Genomic DNA, 18946 nt, shown 5'->3' on the forward strand with positions numbered 1-18946 from the left:
TCGTAATAACGAAAACTTCCGAAAATGGCGACGGCGCTCCAGAAACAGCTCGCGACCATCGCGGCTTCGAGCACCCATCAGCTAGACCTGCGCGCGCAGAAGTCGGCGCATGGAAAATCGCTCCTCTTCGATTCCAAAGTCGCCGCGTCGCAATCCTTCGAGACCGTCTACCTCATCTGCTACGATGGCTACAAGGACCTTTGCGCATTGGACTCACGGTTCCTGCGCTTCTCCAAGAATATCTTCAGCGAGCAGAGCAAGGCCGAGGACCGCACCCAGATGACGAAGGATGAGAACGCCAAGCTGAACACCGTGCTCGAGGCATTCATCACGCTGGTTGGACCAAGACTGCTGTTGAAGCCGGCGGAGAAGGCTCTCGAGTGGCTGGTGCGAAGATTCCGCATCCACGAGTACAACACCGAAACCCTCGTCTTTACTTACCTGCCCTACCACAACACCCCACAGTTCCTTGCGCTGCTCTCTATTCTACCCCCACAACCACCGCACGCCATCCGATTCCTCTTCCCGTACATCCAGGCCCCGACCAACGTACCGCAGCGAACCATCGCCTACACCGCCATCAATACCCCACAATTCTTCAAGGCATACCAATCATACGTCGCGAAGGTGGTAGAGGCGGGGCACCAGGCCTCGCACATGCTGTCCTTCTGGTCGGGAATCACGGTTGAAGCTATATATGGAATAGTGAGCAATGCAAGCACTGGAAGGAAGGATCTTCAGGCCCAGGGAACCGAAAAGCTGGTCCTGGAACTGCTCCCGGTTCTCAATACTTGCATGCGAGCCAAGCACGGCGCTGACACGGTTCTGGCTTGCTACGCCATTGTCATCATGATGGTGAGCCAGGCAAAGGTCGGCGACAAGGTTCTGGATGGGCTGATGGAGGCTGTCATCGTAGCATACGACGAAGCTTCCCTTCAATCATGCCTCGGCTGTCTGGCCATCATCGCCATGGAGCGCTCCAAAGCGCAGGTTCCAGCCAAAGTATCGAGGAGATTACTCAAGGTTCCTCAGCTTGTGCAGAAGTTGACGACAGTGTCAAAACAATGCCAGGTTCAACGACTTGTTCTAGGCTGTGCCCTTGGCGCACTCAGCGATACTTCCGACGAGAATTGCAGGGCTTTCTATGAGCTAATCGCCTCAGGTCTCCTCGGCACATCGCACATTCAGATGGTGCTATCGGCATTGGTCCAACTCCTCCGCGACATTCCACCGGGCTCCGAAGAGCACGGAGAACTGCTACAAGTCGCTACTAAGATGGCTGAATCAAAAGACCTACAAGCAACGTTACAAGAAGCGGCGAAGCAGCACAATGTCAATCTGGAGTCTTTGGGACTTACCGTTGGCCAAACCTTCGAAATCGAAGATATTCCGGGCGAGGACTCTGACGAGGAGATGCTTGATGCGGACGAGGACACACCCGAGAAGCCTGTCATAAAGCTCCCAGAGATCACTGTAAAGAGCTTCCTCGACGCCGAATCAGCCACCGAATTTTCAGAAGCGGCCAACGTTTTCGAGCAGGCTGTGACGACTAAGCAAACACGGCGATTCCTCGCCTCGGACGCATTGCACCAAGAATCTGCTCTCAAGCAGCCACTCTACCTATCGTTTCTCGCTCGCGTCTGGAGTAGCGCTCGGCCTGTCGCCATTCGCGTTGCCGCCCTCCGTGCAGCCGCATCATCGTTCGAAAAGCTCGAGGCTGCACACGTCTTGCAGAACATCCTGCCATACCTCGTACACGCCCTTTCAGATGCATCGCCACTTATCCGACGTTCAGCGGCTGCATGCGTTGGCTCTCTGGCACGAAAGGCTTCCGCCAAGTCGAAAACCCCAACTTGGGGCAAGGCCGATCTGTATGGGAAAGAGTCGAAGAATCTTGCAGAACTCAAGCCTGAAGATGTCCTCGTGTTTGTTTCCTCGATGCTACAGCCGATTCTCGAAGAATGCGTCATGGACTCAAAGTTTGCCATTCCCGCTATTCGCGATGTCCTGGAAGGGACACAGCTGAAGAACCATCCGAAGAATACGTTCAAGATGCAGACGAGGACTTCAATCCTTGCATTTTTCGCCAGCCACGCGAGGTTTACACCGGTATTGAGTGTCCGCCTCGGCCTATTGCCGATGCTAAACATCCGCGGAAAGGTCTCCGACTCCGTTCGTACCAACTCCGTGATCCCCTTGTTGACCGAATGGGCAACCTTACCGACAGCTTCCGTGAACACCATTTGCGAAAGCGAAGGGCTCTCGCTTGATGAAGTGGAGCGGGCTCACATTGCCGCAACTATGCCCAGGGAGGCGATAAGCGCGAAACTGCTCGAGGACATCATCTCTGGAACCCTCAACACGGAGCGTGAAGCTTTAGTGATGGCCGCCTTTTATCGTATGCAAACCTCATGGTCGTCCTTCAGATCTGAAGCTCGTCACGCGTTGGCTCAGTGCATGCTCAGCCTATCTACCAGTGAAAGTGACAACTCTTTCGATAAGCTTCGTAGAGAGCGATCCATTGAGATTTTGCGCAACGTTGACCTTGATTCCGCCATTCTGGTTACCTTCTTGGAAAGCATTCCATCTCCTACCGCCATGCCCGAAGGACCGCCTTCAGCGAAAAGGCGAAGGACAAGCAAGAGTGAGATGGCTCGAGTAGAGCTTTCATCACAAGACGATGTTCAGCGACTGCTCCGAAAGCTCACGTTGGTACTTGAGTTGGTTGAAGGGTCAAACCCTGGACAGCACCCAACACTGTTCAAGAACCTTTTCGGCATCTTTGCAGAACTACAGCCACTCAAGCAACAGTCTGGGTCCGAGCTAGTGTATCTTCAGAGTATTATTCTGGGATCACTAAGCCCGATCGTAAACACATTGAAAGAGCAAGCCGACACCGCCGACTACCAATCGGCAGTACGAGCGGACCTACTCATCGACTGCATTCGACACTCCAGCAGCCCACAGGTTCAAAACAGCGCGCTACTTCTCATTTCCAATCTTGCCTCATGGGTTCCTGATCTCATTCTTCACAATCTCATGCCTATCTTCACCTTCATCGGATCTACTCTGCTTCGCCAGCATGACGACTATTCCGCTCAGGTCGTTGATAAGACTATTTCTCGGGTCGTGCCTCAATTGGCTGCCTCTCTCCGCTCAAAACACAGAGACTTCATCGCTGGCGTGTCTGACTTGCTGCTCAGTTTCACTGCCGCCTTTGAACACATTCCCCTGCACAGAAGGATGAAGCTATTCACAGAGCTTGCTCGTACGCTAGGCCCCGAGGATTCGCTCCCGGCTATCGTGGCACTTCTTGCCGATCGCTACCACAGCAAGGAGCAACGAAGGTTCTGTGCGGATTTGCTACTTCACTTCGAACCTGTCCACACCCTCGTCACCTTCAAGGGATATGTTGATCTCCTCACTGATGCCGTGGGACCGAAACCCCAGGTCGCGGAAACACTTTTCAGCCTCAAGGAAAAGACAAAAGACAACAAATTCGACCTGTCAATTCAGAGTATGCTGTCTTGTTTGACAGATCTCGCACTTGACGATAAGGTGAAGGCACACGTTACTCGAGCGTACAGAAAGAAGGATGACCCTGAACGACCACGCAAGATCTTTGCAAACATCGTCGAGACTACTATTCAACTGTCAAAGAAGCTTGCAACAAACCCCAAGACCTACGCCGGATGTAGTCGTGTTCTCGCCAGCTGCCTAGACCTCCTGCCAACGACCGACCTTATCAAATCAGCACAGCTACTTCTTGCGAGCACAGACTCTCACGTCCAGGTAGCTGCCGTCAAGTCGGTTGAGCTGCGCGCGGGCACCGCCAAGCAGAACGACCGCAAATCTGTAGAGGCCCTGATCTCTTTCTTGCCTAGCGTTCAGGATCTACTGGAACAATCACCTGACATGGATGCCAAGATGGTCTCTGTCAGCTGCATTGATCGCATCGTCGACCGCTTCGGGAAGAAGGACGTATCTGCTGTTGTATCAGTAGCTCAAGTTGTGTCCGGTCCCCAATCGCTTTCCAGTAGCGATGATCGCCTTCGCATCCTCTCCCTCCTCTGCCTCACATCTGTCGTTGACGTTCTCGAAGATGAGGCCATCTCGCTCCTCCCTACCGTGTTGCCAACAGCATTCCAATATCTATCGGATGCGATCGAAGAGGAAAAGACTGGTCTTCACAACGCTGTGTTTACCGTGCTTTCGAACATTGTCGAGCGCTTGGGCTACATGTTCTCGCGCGACTACTTGGACACCGCTCTTCGACTATGCCAACGCTCTGCTGCTGCCGATCTGGAACAGTCCTGCGACGAAAGCCGCAGCAGTTTCTTCCAGAGTGTATCTGAGCATCTCGGTGCTCAGGAAGTGTTCGCTGCTATCAAGTCAACGTGGCCACATGCCGCTTCTCAAGGCTTCGATGCGTCACTTGAGCAGCTTGAGCTTTTGCGCGCGACTGTCAACAATCAGACCAAGGCCAAGCTTGTCAAAGCCAGTCCGCCGCTCTTCACTCTACTTCTGCAAACTTTCCGACTACGTGAGACGGTCCAATCTACTACCGTCGAAGTTGATGAGGAGGAGCTGGAGCAGCTGGAGCTTACGCTTATTGACTCTGTCATCTCTATGGTACTGAAGCTCAGCGATGCTACATTCCGACCATTCTTCGTTCAGCTTGTGGACCAGGAGGGCCCACTATCGAGCAAGCCTCAACAGGCCGTCACTTTCTACAAGTTCCTCGGCGCCTTCTTCGACAAGTTCAAGGTACGTCTTGCTCTGTCATTCCCCATCAAAATGTCACTAACACACAACTAGTCTCTTGTAACAAGCTATTCGAGCTACATCATCGAGCATGCCGCGAAGCTGCTGACTGAACTTGCTAAAGAAGACTCTGATGTTACCACACGCAGGGCTGTGCTTGACGCTCTCCAGAAGACATTCCAACACGATCAAGACGGCTTCTGGCAAGCGCCATCTCACTTTGGCACCATTATGCCACCCCTGCTGTCCTTGCTTAGCCTACCATCTGCATCGACATCTACACCAGAGGACAACACCAACAACGTCATTCCTACCATCACCGAACTTGCTGTTGCATCTGCATCATCCATGGAGAACCATCGCGAAATGAACAGCATATTGCTGAAGAACATGAGGAGCGACGACAGGAACACTAGGTTAGCGACAGTGCTGTGTGAGCAGAGCTTGACGAGGAGATTAGGAGAAGAGTGGCTGGGTCTACTTCCTGAGATGCTGCCGTTCATCAGTGAGCTTATGGAAGACGACGATGAGATGGTCGAGAGGGAGTGCCAGAGGTGGAAGAATGGTATGGAGGAGATTTTGGGAGAGAGTTTGGAAGGCATGCTACAGTAGTTTGTTGCTGCATGTGTTTGGTATAGATTAGCAGCTCGATATGTATGGGCGAATACACGCATTCATTTGCTTGTCACTATGCACCGCTCCCCATCGCTCGTCTGATATTGCGCTATATCATCCATCACATGTCAATCTTACCATTCACCACTATTCACAAATGCTTTCACTCCTATATCGGGCAGATGCCACCAGTTTGCCCCAGAAGACTGCTGACGCGGTCAGTGCAGCTACCATGTGCTCTTCGCTGGGGCCTGGATAACGGGCACTCCCCTTCCGCATATAAATGACGGGTCCATCTCCCTATACCGCACCTGATTCCACTTTGCCTTGCATACCGCGTATCACACTCGCGGGAATACTTTATTGACTTCCGGCAACGTTGACATCAACATGCCTACCATCCCCACTGCGCTTCAAGCCCGATCGACAGCGCCTATGAATCCCGCTTCAGTAATGGCGCCGTCACCTAGCAAGAAGCGCAAGGCCGAAGAATCGAACCCGATCTCCAAGGGCGGCTCTGATATGGCGCAGCGCAGCGATCCATCCTTGACAGCTCCTACCAGCGACCATCTCCTTCCGAATGGGCACACAGACGTCCAGAAGACGCCGGCAAAGCGTCTGAAGACCACCCATGCGAAGCGCAATGTAGCTCCAGGTCCTGCCGCAAGCATCACGAGTCGCACTATAGCCTCTAGTAGTGTATCAGCTACTGGCGCAGTGCATGTCGCAACGAACGATAGGCCTACACAAAGCTCGATGACAATGTCGACAGAGTTGAGGGCTGCGAAGACCAAGGTTCACAACAGCGCTGTGTCAGGTACTGAAGACGTGTACATCATGGAGACGGAAGACGACACTGCTTCAGAGGAAGAGCCTTCTGCTTCGGAGGAAGAGTCTTATGCTTTCGAGGAAGAGGAGGATGGTGTAGAGGAAGAAGACGGCGCCGCAGTGGTTACGGAACAACTGCGCGCTAGAGCGACCGGTATAAAACTCACTCGTCCTTGCCATAAGCGTGTCCAGCTGACAAACACAGTCTTCAATCCACCACCTCGCCCAGCAATTACACCATGGGACTACGATTTCCCAGCGCCAACGCCCCCCTATCACGACCAATCCAGTTGTCCAGTCGATTGGAGTAAAGTCGTCATCGATTCCAAAGTTTCCAAAAGATGCGAAAAGGCCTATGAGCTACGTAGGCCATGGCAACAGGAGCCAGTCGCTTGGGACAAGATGGCAGAGCTGGGCAATGTCAGTGCAGAAGGCGTACGTAAGCGCTTCGCGTCAGCCAACAAGGCAGTCTTTGAGCTCACGGGAGTTTACTTCGCCACGAGCCCCCTCGGGCTTGCCGAGCATGACATCCCCTTGTACGCAGAGCTGAAGAACTTCCTTCCAGATACAAGCGAAGCGTCTCCGGTTCTGGGCAAAGAACCTATCATTCACCCATTGCTCTACGACGGCGAGGCTGTTCAGCTTGTGGTATTTCCGCCTGGGCAAGATGGTGGCGTCAATCGCTGGGTAACGCAAGAGGTCATGGACCGGCTGCCGATCAACGACCAACACTTTCTTGAGTACTCTCTCGATAATTTCGATCGGTGGTACACTTCGGTTTTTCTAGGTCCTCGTCACACTTTCCCGAGACGCATATACCGCCTGGAGCCCTACGATGACACAAGCTTCATTCACCGCGATAACGGCACACCATCCATCGCGATGAGCGATTTGTTCGAGACATACCGGCTCTCCCAAGCGATGGGGACTACGGAGGTCTGCGATATGATCCTTGACGAAATTGTCTTGTCTTTCAAGCAAGAAATCGAGCTTGTCAAAGAGCATGAAGAGGGGAAAGTTACCATGCAGGATTGCGACAACACTATCCAGTTCATGAGCTTCAGAATTGACGACGTCAACTTACTTTGGGAGCACACCAAGGCCAATGATAAGATCCGTATGGTAGTGCTCGAGTCATTGTTTGACCAAGTTGAGCTGTTACGAGTTAAAGCGGAAAAGCAAAAGCGTCATCTGAACAGGGATTTCGTGATAGACTGGTGCTTCCACACCATTCTCTTAATGATGGCCGGGCCTTGCGACATTGTCCAGAGGTTCAGACGGGGCGAGGGAAATCTCCAAGATTTCTGCGCCCGGTACCACGATCATGGGAACTCTAAGTCTGAGTGTTTCCGCGCCAAACCTGAGTCCTCCAAACTCATTCCCGAGGAGACTGACGAACCCAGGATCATCAAAGTTCGCTTCGGTACTGTGGATCTGGAGATCGAGGATCGCGCTAGCTATGCCGGGGTCATCTTCCGCTTTGAGCGTCTAGTAGAGGACAGATCGGAGTGGGACTGGCTGCGCATACGCTCCATCGCCACGTTCGTTGAAGGCCCTCTAGTTCCTGATGCTCGCCGCAGGAAGTGGCACCTGGAGCCGATCTATTATGAGCTGGATACCATCGATGCCCATGGCCGATACCCTTGCCATCCAGGTTATCAGAACCAGGATTGGACACATCCGGTTGGAGAGCCAGATGTCTACGACGAGCCATGGGGGAAGGTCATCAGGCGCGAAGTCCCCGCGGGCGCGACCAAGTACCGCGAGACCAAGATACCCGCTGGCAAGGACGAGCATGGGAAGATAATTTTCAAGGTGACAGAAGTCTTCTTTGAGATTGAAGACCCGCGTTGGTACCCTCCTAATGACTGGAATGCGGACATGGACCCTTGCGATTTTTGGCCCCAGGAGCTCAGGGAGTATCGGAGGTGGCTCTGGGTTGAAGAAGGAGGGACGATCCCGCGGATTGAGGTTCAGCGGTTTCGACCTTATGAAGACGACACTCGTCATTGGAAAGAGCCTTTTGTGGATCGGATGAACAAGTTGAGCGTTTTTGACATCCTTAATTGATGTCTCGCCTGCCATTTCGTCAAGATCCTGTATTGCTCGACATAATGGTAACCCAAATCAGTGTCAGCTTGTCCAAACCAATGGAACGGAATGTTGCTCTGTGCCAGTAGGAGATGAATACAACATTGACTGTAGTTGAGTGCCTCGTCACTATTTGGACTATCAGAAGCCTGTGATGTTATCGTGCGGTAGATGCATGATTGGGTAGACCCTGGTCGCTCAATATGCGAGTGCACTGTACACCACTCCCTCGAATGGCCCAACGTCCCAGAATCCACTGTACTGGAACCTTTAGAAGGGAGTTGTCTTGGACGAGACTGCTTGGGTCCCGGCACTTGTGCGCCCCACATAGATGACTGCACAGGTCTCTCCATAGATATTCATCTGGTCTGAACGACAGTCGTCCTGTTGACTGGTCTGCAAAAGATATCTGCTCCGCCGTCTAATCATCATGAAGAACTTGATCCTCGTAGCGGCCACGCTCATCAACGCAGCGCTAGCTCAGAATGTCAGTCGCGGCGCCGCGATGATGCGCTTCGCATGTTCTCAACTCACCGTCGAGCGACTGGACCCCTTGGTCAACCCTGGAGTCATTGGAAGTCCACATACCCACCAAATCGTTGGAGGAAACAGCTTTCAGGCTGACATGAAGCCTATGGAGTACGATCTGGTCGAGAAGAGTACTTGTACAACGTGTACTTTCAGCGAAGACTTCAGGTATGCCATGAGGCGCCTAGCCATAGCGGAATCATAGCTGACGGAACATAGCAACTACTGGACTGCAGCGTTGTACTACCGCGCACCTCAAAATGGCACTTACAAACGTGTCCAGCAGTTCCCCAATCTTGGGCTAAACCAGAGAGGCGGTATGACGGTGTACTACATACCTCCGTATGATGGCTTCAGCAACGTGACTGCGTTCAGACCCGTTCGTCTCCCACTCTTGAGGGCGAGATAGCTCTCGCTTTCCTTCAAAACGATTGCGTTGCTGACTTCTCATTAGGGTTTCCGTATGCTCGCTGGCAATCCAATTCTTCGCAATACGACTGGCGAATCCCGCGGCATCTGCCATCGCTGCATTTACAAGGACTCACAGCCCTTTGGTGGCGCTCCATGTACAGGGGAAGATACGACATTCCTCCCCAACCGCATGTGCGAAGGTGGTATTCGTACCCAAGTCACCTTCCCTACATGCTGGGACGGCGTCAATTTGGACTCACCGGATCACCAGAGCCACGTCGCATATGCAGAGATCCCGTATGAGCCATATTTTCCGCCCATGGCAACATTTCCGTATACACCCGAGCAGCAGAGGGGCAAGTGTCCAGAGGGCTATCCCGTGCAGCTTCCGCAAATCATGTATGAGGTCATGTTCGACACGACCCCATTCAATACCCCTGAGATGTGGGGCGAGGAGGCGACGCAGCCTTTTGTGTTCAGTATGGGCGATGCGTGAGATCCCCTCTTGCCGTTGCAACGTGCAAAGGACCACGATCATGCTAACGACTAGTTGTAGGACCGGCCATGGTAATCATGGTGATTATATGTTTGGTTGGAAGGGCGATGCGCTGCAGCGAGCGCTGGACGCACGGTGCAGTAACGATGAATGTAGCGAGTTGGACAGGCAGAGCGACGAAGACGCGATGAAGTGCAGTATTCCGCAAACGGTGGTTGAGGATGTCGACGGATCTGAGACATGTAAGCGCGACACTGAACACCCACCGCACTATGCTAACGTACTGAGCAGGGTTGAAGAGCTTACCTGGTGGAGTGCAGATCAACGATGGCATGTAGAGGTCCTGTTGGCGTTCAGCCAAGCGGTGTGGTAGGTGTCGAGGTTCCAGTGGCACATGAAGCGACTATGTAGACTGACCACGGATGTGGCTGCGCTCCTTCTGCTCGTTCAATAATGCCAGAATTAATGCTTCTTCCTCAAGATACCAGACGAGCCAGAGTCCCTGATGAAGATACGTTGTTGGCGTTGTTGGTGTCGTGAAGAGCGCTGAACAGCATAATGGATTTAAAGATGACTGCAAGGCTTGGGCGAGAAAGACATAAGAGGTATCTTGTGTGACAAAATACAGATAGGATATAGCCTCATTGAAGCTGTTGGCAGCGGAGTGACGCGACGCGGCGTGGATGACGCAGATACGTGTTTTGACCTAACCGAGAAGGTATTAGCTCGCCGCGAGGCGGTTCGTACCGGCTCAGTCTTCCAAATCTACGCGTCGCACCCGCAACAACCTCCTTACCCAAGAGCTTCTAACGAATTGGCGTTATCATACTCATATCCTTACCGAGCAAGCTTATGATCTGGCTTGACGCAGCAAGTCACTTTCAAGAACCCAGGCTCCCCTGGACGCGTCGTGGTTCGAGGAGGTCAAGTTAACATTGGTAATATTGCGACTATCTGCAGGCTCGATCTATCTACAACACGACCTTGTTGGGCGCCTCCTGCTCCTCTGGCTCATCGAAGATGTTGATGCTCCATCTAGGCTTGTTCGCCGTGTAAGGAACATTGTACCTTCTCCTTCCCTGGTGCTCGTCCGAGAACTTAGTGATAGCCTTGATGTCCTCGTCATCCAGCTCAATTTCCTTGAAGTTTTCAGCAATGCGCGACGGAGTGACAGACTTGGGAATGACAGAGTGACCGCCGACTTGAGACCAGGCAAGAATGACCTGTGCTGGTGTGGCGCCCTTCTTCTCTGCAATTGCTTTGATCTCGGGGCGGTGGATGAGCAGTGGGATATCGAAGAAGTTGTTGCCGAAGGCTGAGTACGCGGTAATGTGGATGTTCTTCTCCTTGGCGTAAGCGACGAGCTCCTTGCTGGGGAGGATGGGGTGACGCTCGATTTGGTTGACGGCGGGCACGAGGCCAGTCTTCTCAACCAAAGCCTTCAAGGTCTGGTATGTGAAGTTGGAGACGCCAACCGAGCGTACTTTGCTCTTTGGCAGCTTGTTCACGGCCTTCCATGTCTCGCTGTTAGGGACGGAGTTGTCGATGTTAACCTCATTGGGGTCAGAACTCATGGGAAAGAGATCTGAGTGAGGGTCCTTTCCAGGCCCGAAGTTGACAGGCCAGTGGATGAGGTACAGGTCGAGATACTCCAGCTCAAGTTCAGCGAGTGTGTCATCGAGAGCTGCCTCTACAGTGGCAGGATCATGCTGAGAGTTCCACAGTTTTCCCGTGATGAAGATGTCCTCACGCTTCAGACCTGGGATGTCCTTGTATGCGCGCTTGATGCCCTGCGCAACTTCCTTCTGGTTTTCGTAGCTGTGATTGGTGGAATATCTCGTCAGCTTGTGTTCTCGGGAATGCTAGTGGGGTATGGTCATAGCTTCCTAAGCTTCCATCTCCACTGAGGGGCATTGCAGTTGGACTTCCACCAACGCTGACGAAAAATTGTTCCACGTCAGGTGGGAGCAAGCCCGAAGTGAGATGGGTGAAAACGGGATTGTGAGTGTGAGTTGTGATGGTGGACATACATCTTTGCAAGATCCTAATTTGATCGAGTTAGCCGTTGAAACGGAAAACAATTGTCATCCAAAAGATGGAGTAAACGGTTCCAGGGTCTTCAGGGTCTCGGAGACTTACCAAGTGACGGTATCCGATCTTTAGTGCCTCGTAGACACCGTTGCCGACCTCACCTGGAGCGGCTTGCCATGTACCGTATCCCAATTGACTAAAGCGACGTCAGAACAACGAATCATCATAAGCACAGGCTGGAACAACATACGGGATCTTGTAGCCAGAGCTAAGGGTGACGGTCTTGCCTGAAGACATCCTGAATGATACTTGAAGTTTGAATGCTGGGAATGAATAACGTGGGGTGGGTGATTTGATCAAGGAAGGCAGAATTGCCCTCTTTAAATATCGCATCTCGAGCGCTCTCGGCCATCGTGTCGGCCGGGAGGGTTTATGTATGTCTTGCAGAAATTACTCCAAGACGTGGGATGTCGGACGTATACAGCAAGGCACAGCACCATGTTGGCTGGGCCGGCGGGATAATTACTTGCTCTCGCGACGAAGATGCACCCCGCTATCGTGATTTGGGAGGACCTACCTTGCGGCTGCGCCTTGGTGGGGCGAACCGTTCGGTTGTAATGCCACCGAGACTTCGATGGGCTGACGAGATGCTCCGCGTCTCATCTTGGCTGCGAGAGAACGAAAACGAAGTAACATGCTTTTTTCTACCAAGTCCCGGGACAACGTCGATGTACGCCTAGGCGTATGCGTATGTAAGGACTTCTTCTCGGTATTTTATCGACGTTCCAAATTGACAACATCCTCAAGCAGAACTATCTTCCTCCTACTAATTCCTTTCGAACGACCCGCCTTCATCTGTCTGGATGAAATCTGCGTCCGGTCGAAGAAAGATGTATTGGAGGATGTTATCCGATATTGGCCCCAACGCTGCCATTTATATGATATAGTGAGCTGTACTTCAGGTGCTGGTACGAGGGGCGAGAGCTGAAGATAGACGACGTCTAATCCTTGTTCGTGATCCTGAGGCCACTAATTTCCAACGAGAGGAAGCGAAGCGACAAAACATGGTGAGCTGCTTGTGATATGAGCAAGCTCTAGAATCTTTCTCATATTGGCAAACAGAGTCCCGACTGCCGCCGGGGCTGTCCGTCGTCAGGTAGTTGTTCAAATGGCAGCATGAACAAAGGGCTCAAACTGTCCAGTAGAAGAAACGCGTTGCCTGCTGAGCCACTAACTACTTCGTACAAAAGAACGTAAGAAGACTAACTACTATCGGAAAGGTCACAGACCTAGACGCCTACATCAATACCGAAATCTGTACTTACCCATCCTCTTCATGTTATCGGCTGCAGGGTTCGGTTCATTTTCTTCGTCGTATGCTCAGTTGGTTGGAGAGATGTTGATGTGGCAGCGGCGTGGAGAAAGGGCCGGTGATAGCATGGCCGGCGACTAGGGCGGCACCCCGCAGCGCATCTTGAGCTCGACTGGACCGTTATCGCACCTTTCTCCACCTCACGCGCCCTTTGAGGCGATAACATCGGCCTGATCGCGGTCGTCTGAAGTATAACAACGGCGCATTCAAGAGCTTTAACCCAAGCCCATCTTTGATCAATTGCAACTTACACGGCCTACTTACCCACAACTAGATCCCATCCCATCCCATCCCATCGCATTCCAACATGGCACCCTCCGCTATCCAGGTCGAGCCAGCGCCAGTCGCGCAACCCAAGCAGCTCGTCCCACGATCCAAAGATGACGCGACCAAGGAGTTGACGCCGTTGCAAGCCATCTCGCAGGGCGTCTGCCTCCCCGGCATCCCTCTCTTCTCCTCGTACGATAAGCAACGCGCATGGATACTATCACACATGGCGGGTGCTTTTCGCGTCTTCGCACGGCACGGCCTGACAGAAGGCATGTCGGGTCACATCTCGGTGAGAGATCCAGAGCACCCGCACAACTTCTGGACAAACCCGCTCGGAAAGCACTTCGGTCTCCTGAAGGCGTCCGATATGGTCCTTGTTGATTACGATGGCAAAGTCGTCGGAGGAAATCAGAGCAGACCTGCGAACGCAGCTGGCTTCCTTATACACTCGGCAATACACAAGGCGCGGCCAGACGTCAACGCGGCATGCCATTGCCATGGAAAGGCAGGCAAAGCGTGGAGCGCCTTCGCGAAGCCATTGGAGATGCTGAATCAAGACGTATGCTACTTCTACGGCGATGCGCAAGCCGTCTATGATGACTTTGGCGGCGTTGTCCTCGATGAGGCAGAAGGCAAGAGGCTGGCAGCGGCATTGGGACCAAAGGGAAAAGGCCTGGTGCTACGAAACCACGGCCTCTTGGTACGTCCCTCAGTGCGCGATACCACGACCGGCATTCAGCTAACACCACACAGACGGTAGGAGGTACTGTCGACGAAGCCGCCTTCTTGTACACCCTCATGGAACGCTCTTGCGATGTCCAGTTGAAGATAGAAGCGGCAGCGGCCAACGGCGTCCCGAAGGTTTACGTCGACGACGATGCAGCGGCATATACATACAAAATGGGGGCCGATGCTGAGAGCCTTTATTGGGAGTTTCAACCTGATCTAGAGTACGAGTACGAGATGAGCAATGGTGCCTTCAAGCATCCCGAATGCGACGAGGTAGTGTGGCCTGGATACTGATTGCTAGGAATGGATTCGTTCACCTCGTACAACGAAGAAACCGAGTAATTGTGCTGCGGTCCACGTTAGTTCGCAAACAAAACGTGACACAACCCTAAGGCAATTTAGACTCCTAGGTCATCCATGTTATGTGGGTGTTCACTTGTTTCATGGATTGGTTGTTAAAGTTAGGCATTGTCGTCGATGCGGAGGAGCCGGATGCCATGTTCTCACACCACCCGGTCTCCTCTCGATATACTCAGCATCGTGCCGTCATGCATCAAGTCATTTCTCTCGACTGCGCGTCCCGCCTCATGTCTAGTACGTACTGAATCCAAGCAGCTCGCTCCCTTGGCAAGTTTGGACACTATACGCGCCAAGGCTGTAGCAGAAACAGCTTGATGACTGAACAGAGAGCTTTCGTCGGCCCGCTTCTGTTTCGTCGACGTATCCGGGTCGACAGCGGAGATTTTCACAGATCCAGCAATGCGCCGCTTTGGCGGTCGTGTTTCCCTGATTGTGGCACGCCTTCGATGAGTAGCGGCGGCGCTGCACGGCGGTATCGATCTGCGTGCAAGCTAACGATGGGTGATGTTGTACAACGTAATGGAAGGGTCTAGGTCTGGGTATTTAGGCGGATCTGTGGGACCTGCAGGAACTACTCCCACGTTCTTTGATCTACACAATCGAACGTTATGTTCGACTTTGGGGTCTGTGGCTTCCTGGTCGTCGCATCATGCTTATGCCACGCGTCAAGAGCTCTTAAGCAGCGGAAAGGTTTTGCTTTGACGTTCCCGCGACGGGCCGACTGCTACATCCGTGCTGCGTGTCATCATTTAAGCAACTCGACCTCTCCCGGCCGTTCTTGTCCGCTGAGCTTATTACAGTATACGGTAGTCATGGTTCTCCACGCCAAGTCTCATCTTGTCGGAATCCCCAGTATCAATGCATTGGGTAGAAGCCACGCGACCGTTTCCCGCCAAGATCGCCGGGTTAACTCGAGATAGTAAAGAGCGATCTCGCCCCTGCGCTATCGCCTTTGGTCAACAAGCGTTTCTTGTCGAAAACAGGGTTCATGCTTGGCGTCCGAACTGCTACGAGGAATGGGCTGGATGTTTGGTTTCCAACATACAAGCGCGTGCCGTCTCCCAAGGAAACCAAGTGCATTTCCTAATGGTACTGACTGCGCAAGCAAAGAGGCTGCGCAACGGTAGTGAAAAGATAGGGCACTTGGCGATGGGAGACCTTCCATGGCGCACGAAAAGGGCATGTGTGAAGACTGCTTGGCGGAATTGAAGGACATGGCTGAGACCTTTGCTTGAAGGACTAGGGTATTCGTTGTGAAGGCGGAGGAACATTCCATAATCCGGCCGCTGGACTATATATAAGATATCCTCGCAGGACGAGCAAGTTTCTCATCACAGCAGCCAATTCAGTCTTTCTACCAAGTCATCCGACACTCATATCACACAAAGACCAGCACCGTCACCATGTTGTTCCAATCCATCTTCCTCGCCGCCGCCACTCTAGCACCCACAGCACTCAGCTGTCCCCAACACACCAACGCCAAACGCAATGTACACCTCACTACAAGACAACAAGTGCCTCCAGGCACCAACGTAACCCAGAACGACTGGGCCTACGAAGCATCTTTCAACTGGGGAAAGATCAACCCCGACTACGAGCTCTGCCAGACTGGAACTCAGCAGTCTCCCATTGCACTCTCACTAGGCAACGGACTGGCTTTGAACCACGTGCCGACCTTCAAGTACAACGGCAGCATTTCCGGCAACTTCTACAACTGGGGTTACGGTCCCGCATTCACCGTTGCACACGACGAGAAGGCAGCAGAGGAAGACATTGACTGGACCAGCCACCCAAGCTTCACCTACGACAACGAGACCGTTTACCTCAAGGGCTGGCACATCCACGCTCCAGCCGACCATTCCGTCGGTGGCGACCGCAGCAAAGCCGAGCTCCATCTCGTCCACGTCGACGCTGAGGGTCACGAAGCCGCCGTCATGGCTATCCGCCTCGACCCTGGTAACTCCAACTCGACTTTCTTCGAGCAACTACCCGCCATGATTGGTTACACCGAGATGGGAGTTGAGGAGCCTACTACTATGGACTTTGCTCCTCTGCTTGAGAGCGTCCTGTACTTCAACGAGTTCTGGACGTACCAGGGTAGCTTGACAAGCCCCCCTTGCACTGAGGGTATCCGTTGGTTCGTTGCTAGGCAAATCCTCTTCACGGGAGTTGATCAGATGAGGGCTATTCTTGGTGCTAGCACTTACTCTGCGAGAGCGGAGCAGGAAGTCTGGCAGCACAGAATCAACGAGTAGAGGGTCCGAGAAGATTATTGTCTCTGACGCATGATGAGGAACCTGGAGTTGGTGGTAGGGAAAGACATTGCATTGTATAAAAGGGCGATTACGAATGAGCGAGGCGTTGGTGCTGGGGCAGTTGATGGCCCACATTTGGCGGTTATCTTCTACAATTCTTCTTGTATATACATATACCTTTATCTCTTTCGGACGCATGAATCAACGAGTACATCTCTTCCGTCGAATTCTACCACGCGCAGTGCCCTGCATCGACCCTCAAGTCCTACACGTGACATGTTAGCCTCGCAATCCCGTCTTTTTTGATACTAGTCAAAGAATATCAGCTTACAGAACCAGTGACATAACTGCTTCCCTCACTCAGCAAGAACAGCACCGGCGCTCGAAACTCTTCGGGCACCGAAATTCGCCCCAGCATATTCTGTTTCGCCCACTCGTCCGTCAACCCCCTCTTCCGCGCTTCCGCGCTCAGAGGCGTGTCAATGTGACCGGGGCTGATGGTATTCACTCGGATCGGCGGATAAGCTTTTCGTGGCTCTTGGCTGGGATTTGGGTTTGTTGCCGTGACCGTGCTACCGGGAAAAGTGTTCTGTGGGTGACCCCATTCCGCGGCAAGCGATCGAGCAAGTTGATGCACTGCCGCTTTCGAAGCATTGTACGCGGCAGTGTTGATTCCATGGTTAGAAATGTGACCTGAAATCGAGGCGAACAGGACGATACTGCCCGATTGATTGGCGTTGTGCAATTCGTTCGCTACGGCACGGGCGATGAGGAAGGTGCCGGAGATATTAATATCGAGGATTGTACGAAACGTGTCGATGGGGTACGAACAAGCATCGCTTTCGCCGGAGATGGCGGCGCAGGAGACGAGCCCCCGGATCGGATGACGAAGCTTAGCACGGATAGTGTTGAAGGCTGATGTGATGCTGGGTTCATCCTGGACGTCGAGGCGTTGGAATAGCGCATGGGTGTGATTACCTCGCGCAACTTCCTGAATCCGATCTGGTCACAGTTATACAGGAGATCAAATTTGGAAGATTGCAGGCATTGTGTACCCCAGCTTTCGGGAGTGGGGTCGGAGACATCGACAAATACGACATCTGCGCCACTCTCTAGAATCGCTACACCTACGGCCGTACCTACTGCACCGGCACCTCCGGAAACTAGAAGACTGTGTCAGCTCCAGTCCATACGTCGATTGGTAAGCCGTACCTATGATAGTCCGGTCATTCAGCCTAAAAAGATCTTTCGTCGCCATATGAGTAGGTGGAGGATGTGTCATGGCAAGGTACAGAGTTAAAGATTATGTTGATGAGAAGATGGAATGGTTTGGCAGCGCAGTTCAAATGCGTCGAGCAGTTGCTATATTGTGAAGCGGGGTTATGACGTATGTAAAGCTGCAGGATAGGTTGTGCAAGATTCAACGTTGCTGACCATTAGGCCCGTGTCGCGCTTCCCATTGTATACAGACTTTTGTAGTTATGGAATATCAAGATCGATGGGTATAAAAGGGAAATGAGCAGTGTATGATTCCTCTAGCTCTGGATAGGTTCGTCCCATGGATTATATTGTGGTACCGGAAGTACCGGAAGCACCCTTCCATAACAAAGACACCATGTCAAGTTCTATCGCCGTCATCTTTCGGACGCGGAAGGAGCCAGGCTACGTGAGAGCTGGCAAGGTTCCGAATCTTACTCCTAGAACGCGTACCATGGTGTGGCCTTGAAAGCCAACGTCTGTAACATCTCGTGTGAACCGTATCATCGTGCTCGTAGAAGGGCCAACGAGGTTTCGAACTCATTTTGGTGATGTGTGAAAGGAACTTTGCCACGTTGCTGGAGTCCATTTTGTCCAGGCTTCCTCCGAAGGCGGGGCCGACAGCTCTTGCGAAGCGCAAATTGGGTCAAAGGGCGAACACTGAGACTGCGTTGGCTCGCATCTGACATCAGTCACACATGCACCCTCATCTACGTTCGGTGGTACTTCTGGATCGTCTCTGTTTTTGAGCTCGTACTCCCACTCAAGGTGGGTGCCCATAGTTGTCTCGGCGCGATTCGAGAGAGTACTCTTTGTCGCGACGTCTTTCAGGCCACTGAATGGGCGATGTATGAGGCGAAGTAAGTCAAAAACTGCTGCGTGAAGCTCAGATGAACCACGATCAAAGAAGAAGAGGCTGTCACTCGCCAGAGAAGTCGG

General features: G+C 52.6%; 6 protein-coding genes across 6 annotated transcripts; 5 read left to right on the top strand and 1 right to left on the bottom strand.

Moving 5' to 3' along the window:
- Positions 1-24: 24 nt before the first annotated feature.
- J4E87_005689 (uncharacterized protein) lies at positions 25-5376 on the top strand (the record flags this gene model as incomplete). The annotated part of the gene is made up of 2 exons (XM_049377296.1): positions 25-4767; positions 4819-5376. 2 exons carry the CDS (start codon positions 25-27, stop codon positions 5374-5376), a joined length of 5301 nt encoding a protein of 1766 aa, XP_049232922.1.
- A 393-nt stretch (positions 5377-5769) lies between these two features.
- On the top strand, positions 5770-8277 carry J4E87_005690 (uncharacterized protein; the record flags this gene model as incomplete). The annotated part of the gene is made up of 1 exon (XM_049377297.1): positions 5770-8277. The coding sequence occupies one exon, from the start codon at positions 5770-5772 to the stop codon at positions 8275-8277; it is 2508 nt and encodes an 835-aa protein (XP_049232923.1).
- Positions 8278-8728: 451 nt separating this feature from the next.
- On the top strand, positions 8729-10071 carry J4E87_005691 (uncharacterized protein; the record flags this gene model as incomplete). The annotated part of the gene is made up of 5 exons (XM_049377298.1): positions 8729-8994; positions 9046-9205; positions 9281-9729; positions 9794-9975; positions 10025-10071. 5 exons carry the CDS (start codon positions 8729-8731, stop codon positions 10069-10071), a joined length of 1104 nt encoding a protein of 367 aa, XP_049232924.1.
- Positions 10072-10704: 633 nt separating this feature from the next.
- Positions 10705-12264, bottom strand: GLD1_1 (mitochondrial glycerol dehydrogenase Gld1; the record flags this gene model as incomplete). Its single annotated transcript, XM_049377299.1, has 5 exons — positions 10705-11551; positions 11764-11777; positions 11873-11960; positions 12015-12062; positions 12257-12264. 5 exons carry the CDS (start codon positions 12262-12264, stop codon positions 10705-10707), a joined length of 1005 nt encoding a protein of 334 aa, XP_049232925.1.
- A 1179-nt stretch (positions 12265-13443) lies between these two features.
- Positions 13444-14429, top strand: J4E87_005693 (uncharacterized protein; the record flags this gene model as incomplete). The annotated part of the gene is made up of 2 exons (XM_049377300.1): positions 13444-14106; positions 14160-14429. 2 exons carry the CDS (start codon positions 13444-13446, stop codon positions 14427-14429), a joined length of 933 nt encoding a protein of 310 aa, XP_049232926.1.
- Positions 14430-15898: 1469 nt separating this feature from the next.
- On the top strand, positions 15899-16750 carry J4E87_005694 (uncharacterized protein; the record flags this gene model as incomplete). The annotated part of the gene is made up of 1 exon (XM_049377301.1): positions 15899-16750. The coding sequence occupies one exon, from the start codon at positions 15899-15901 to the stop codon at positions 16748-16750; it is 852 nt and encodes a 283-aa protein (XP_049232927.1).
- Positions 16751-18946: the final 2196 nt, after the last annotated feature.

Source organism: Alternaria ethzedia (genome assembly GCF_023757985.1).
Source record: "Alternaria ethzedia strain BMP 0044 chromosome Unknown scaffold_12, whole genome shotgun sequence".
Taxonomy (NCBI): Eukaryota; Fungi; Ascomycota; class Dothideomycetes; order Pleosporales; family Pleosporaceae; genus Alternaria; species Alternaria ethzedia.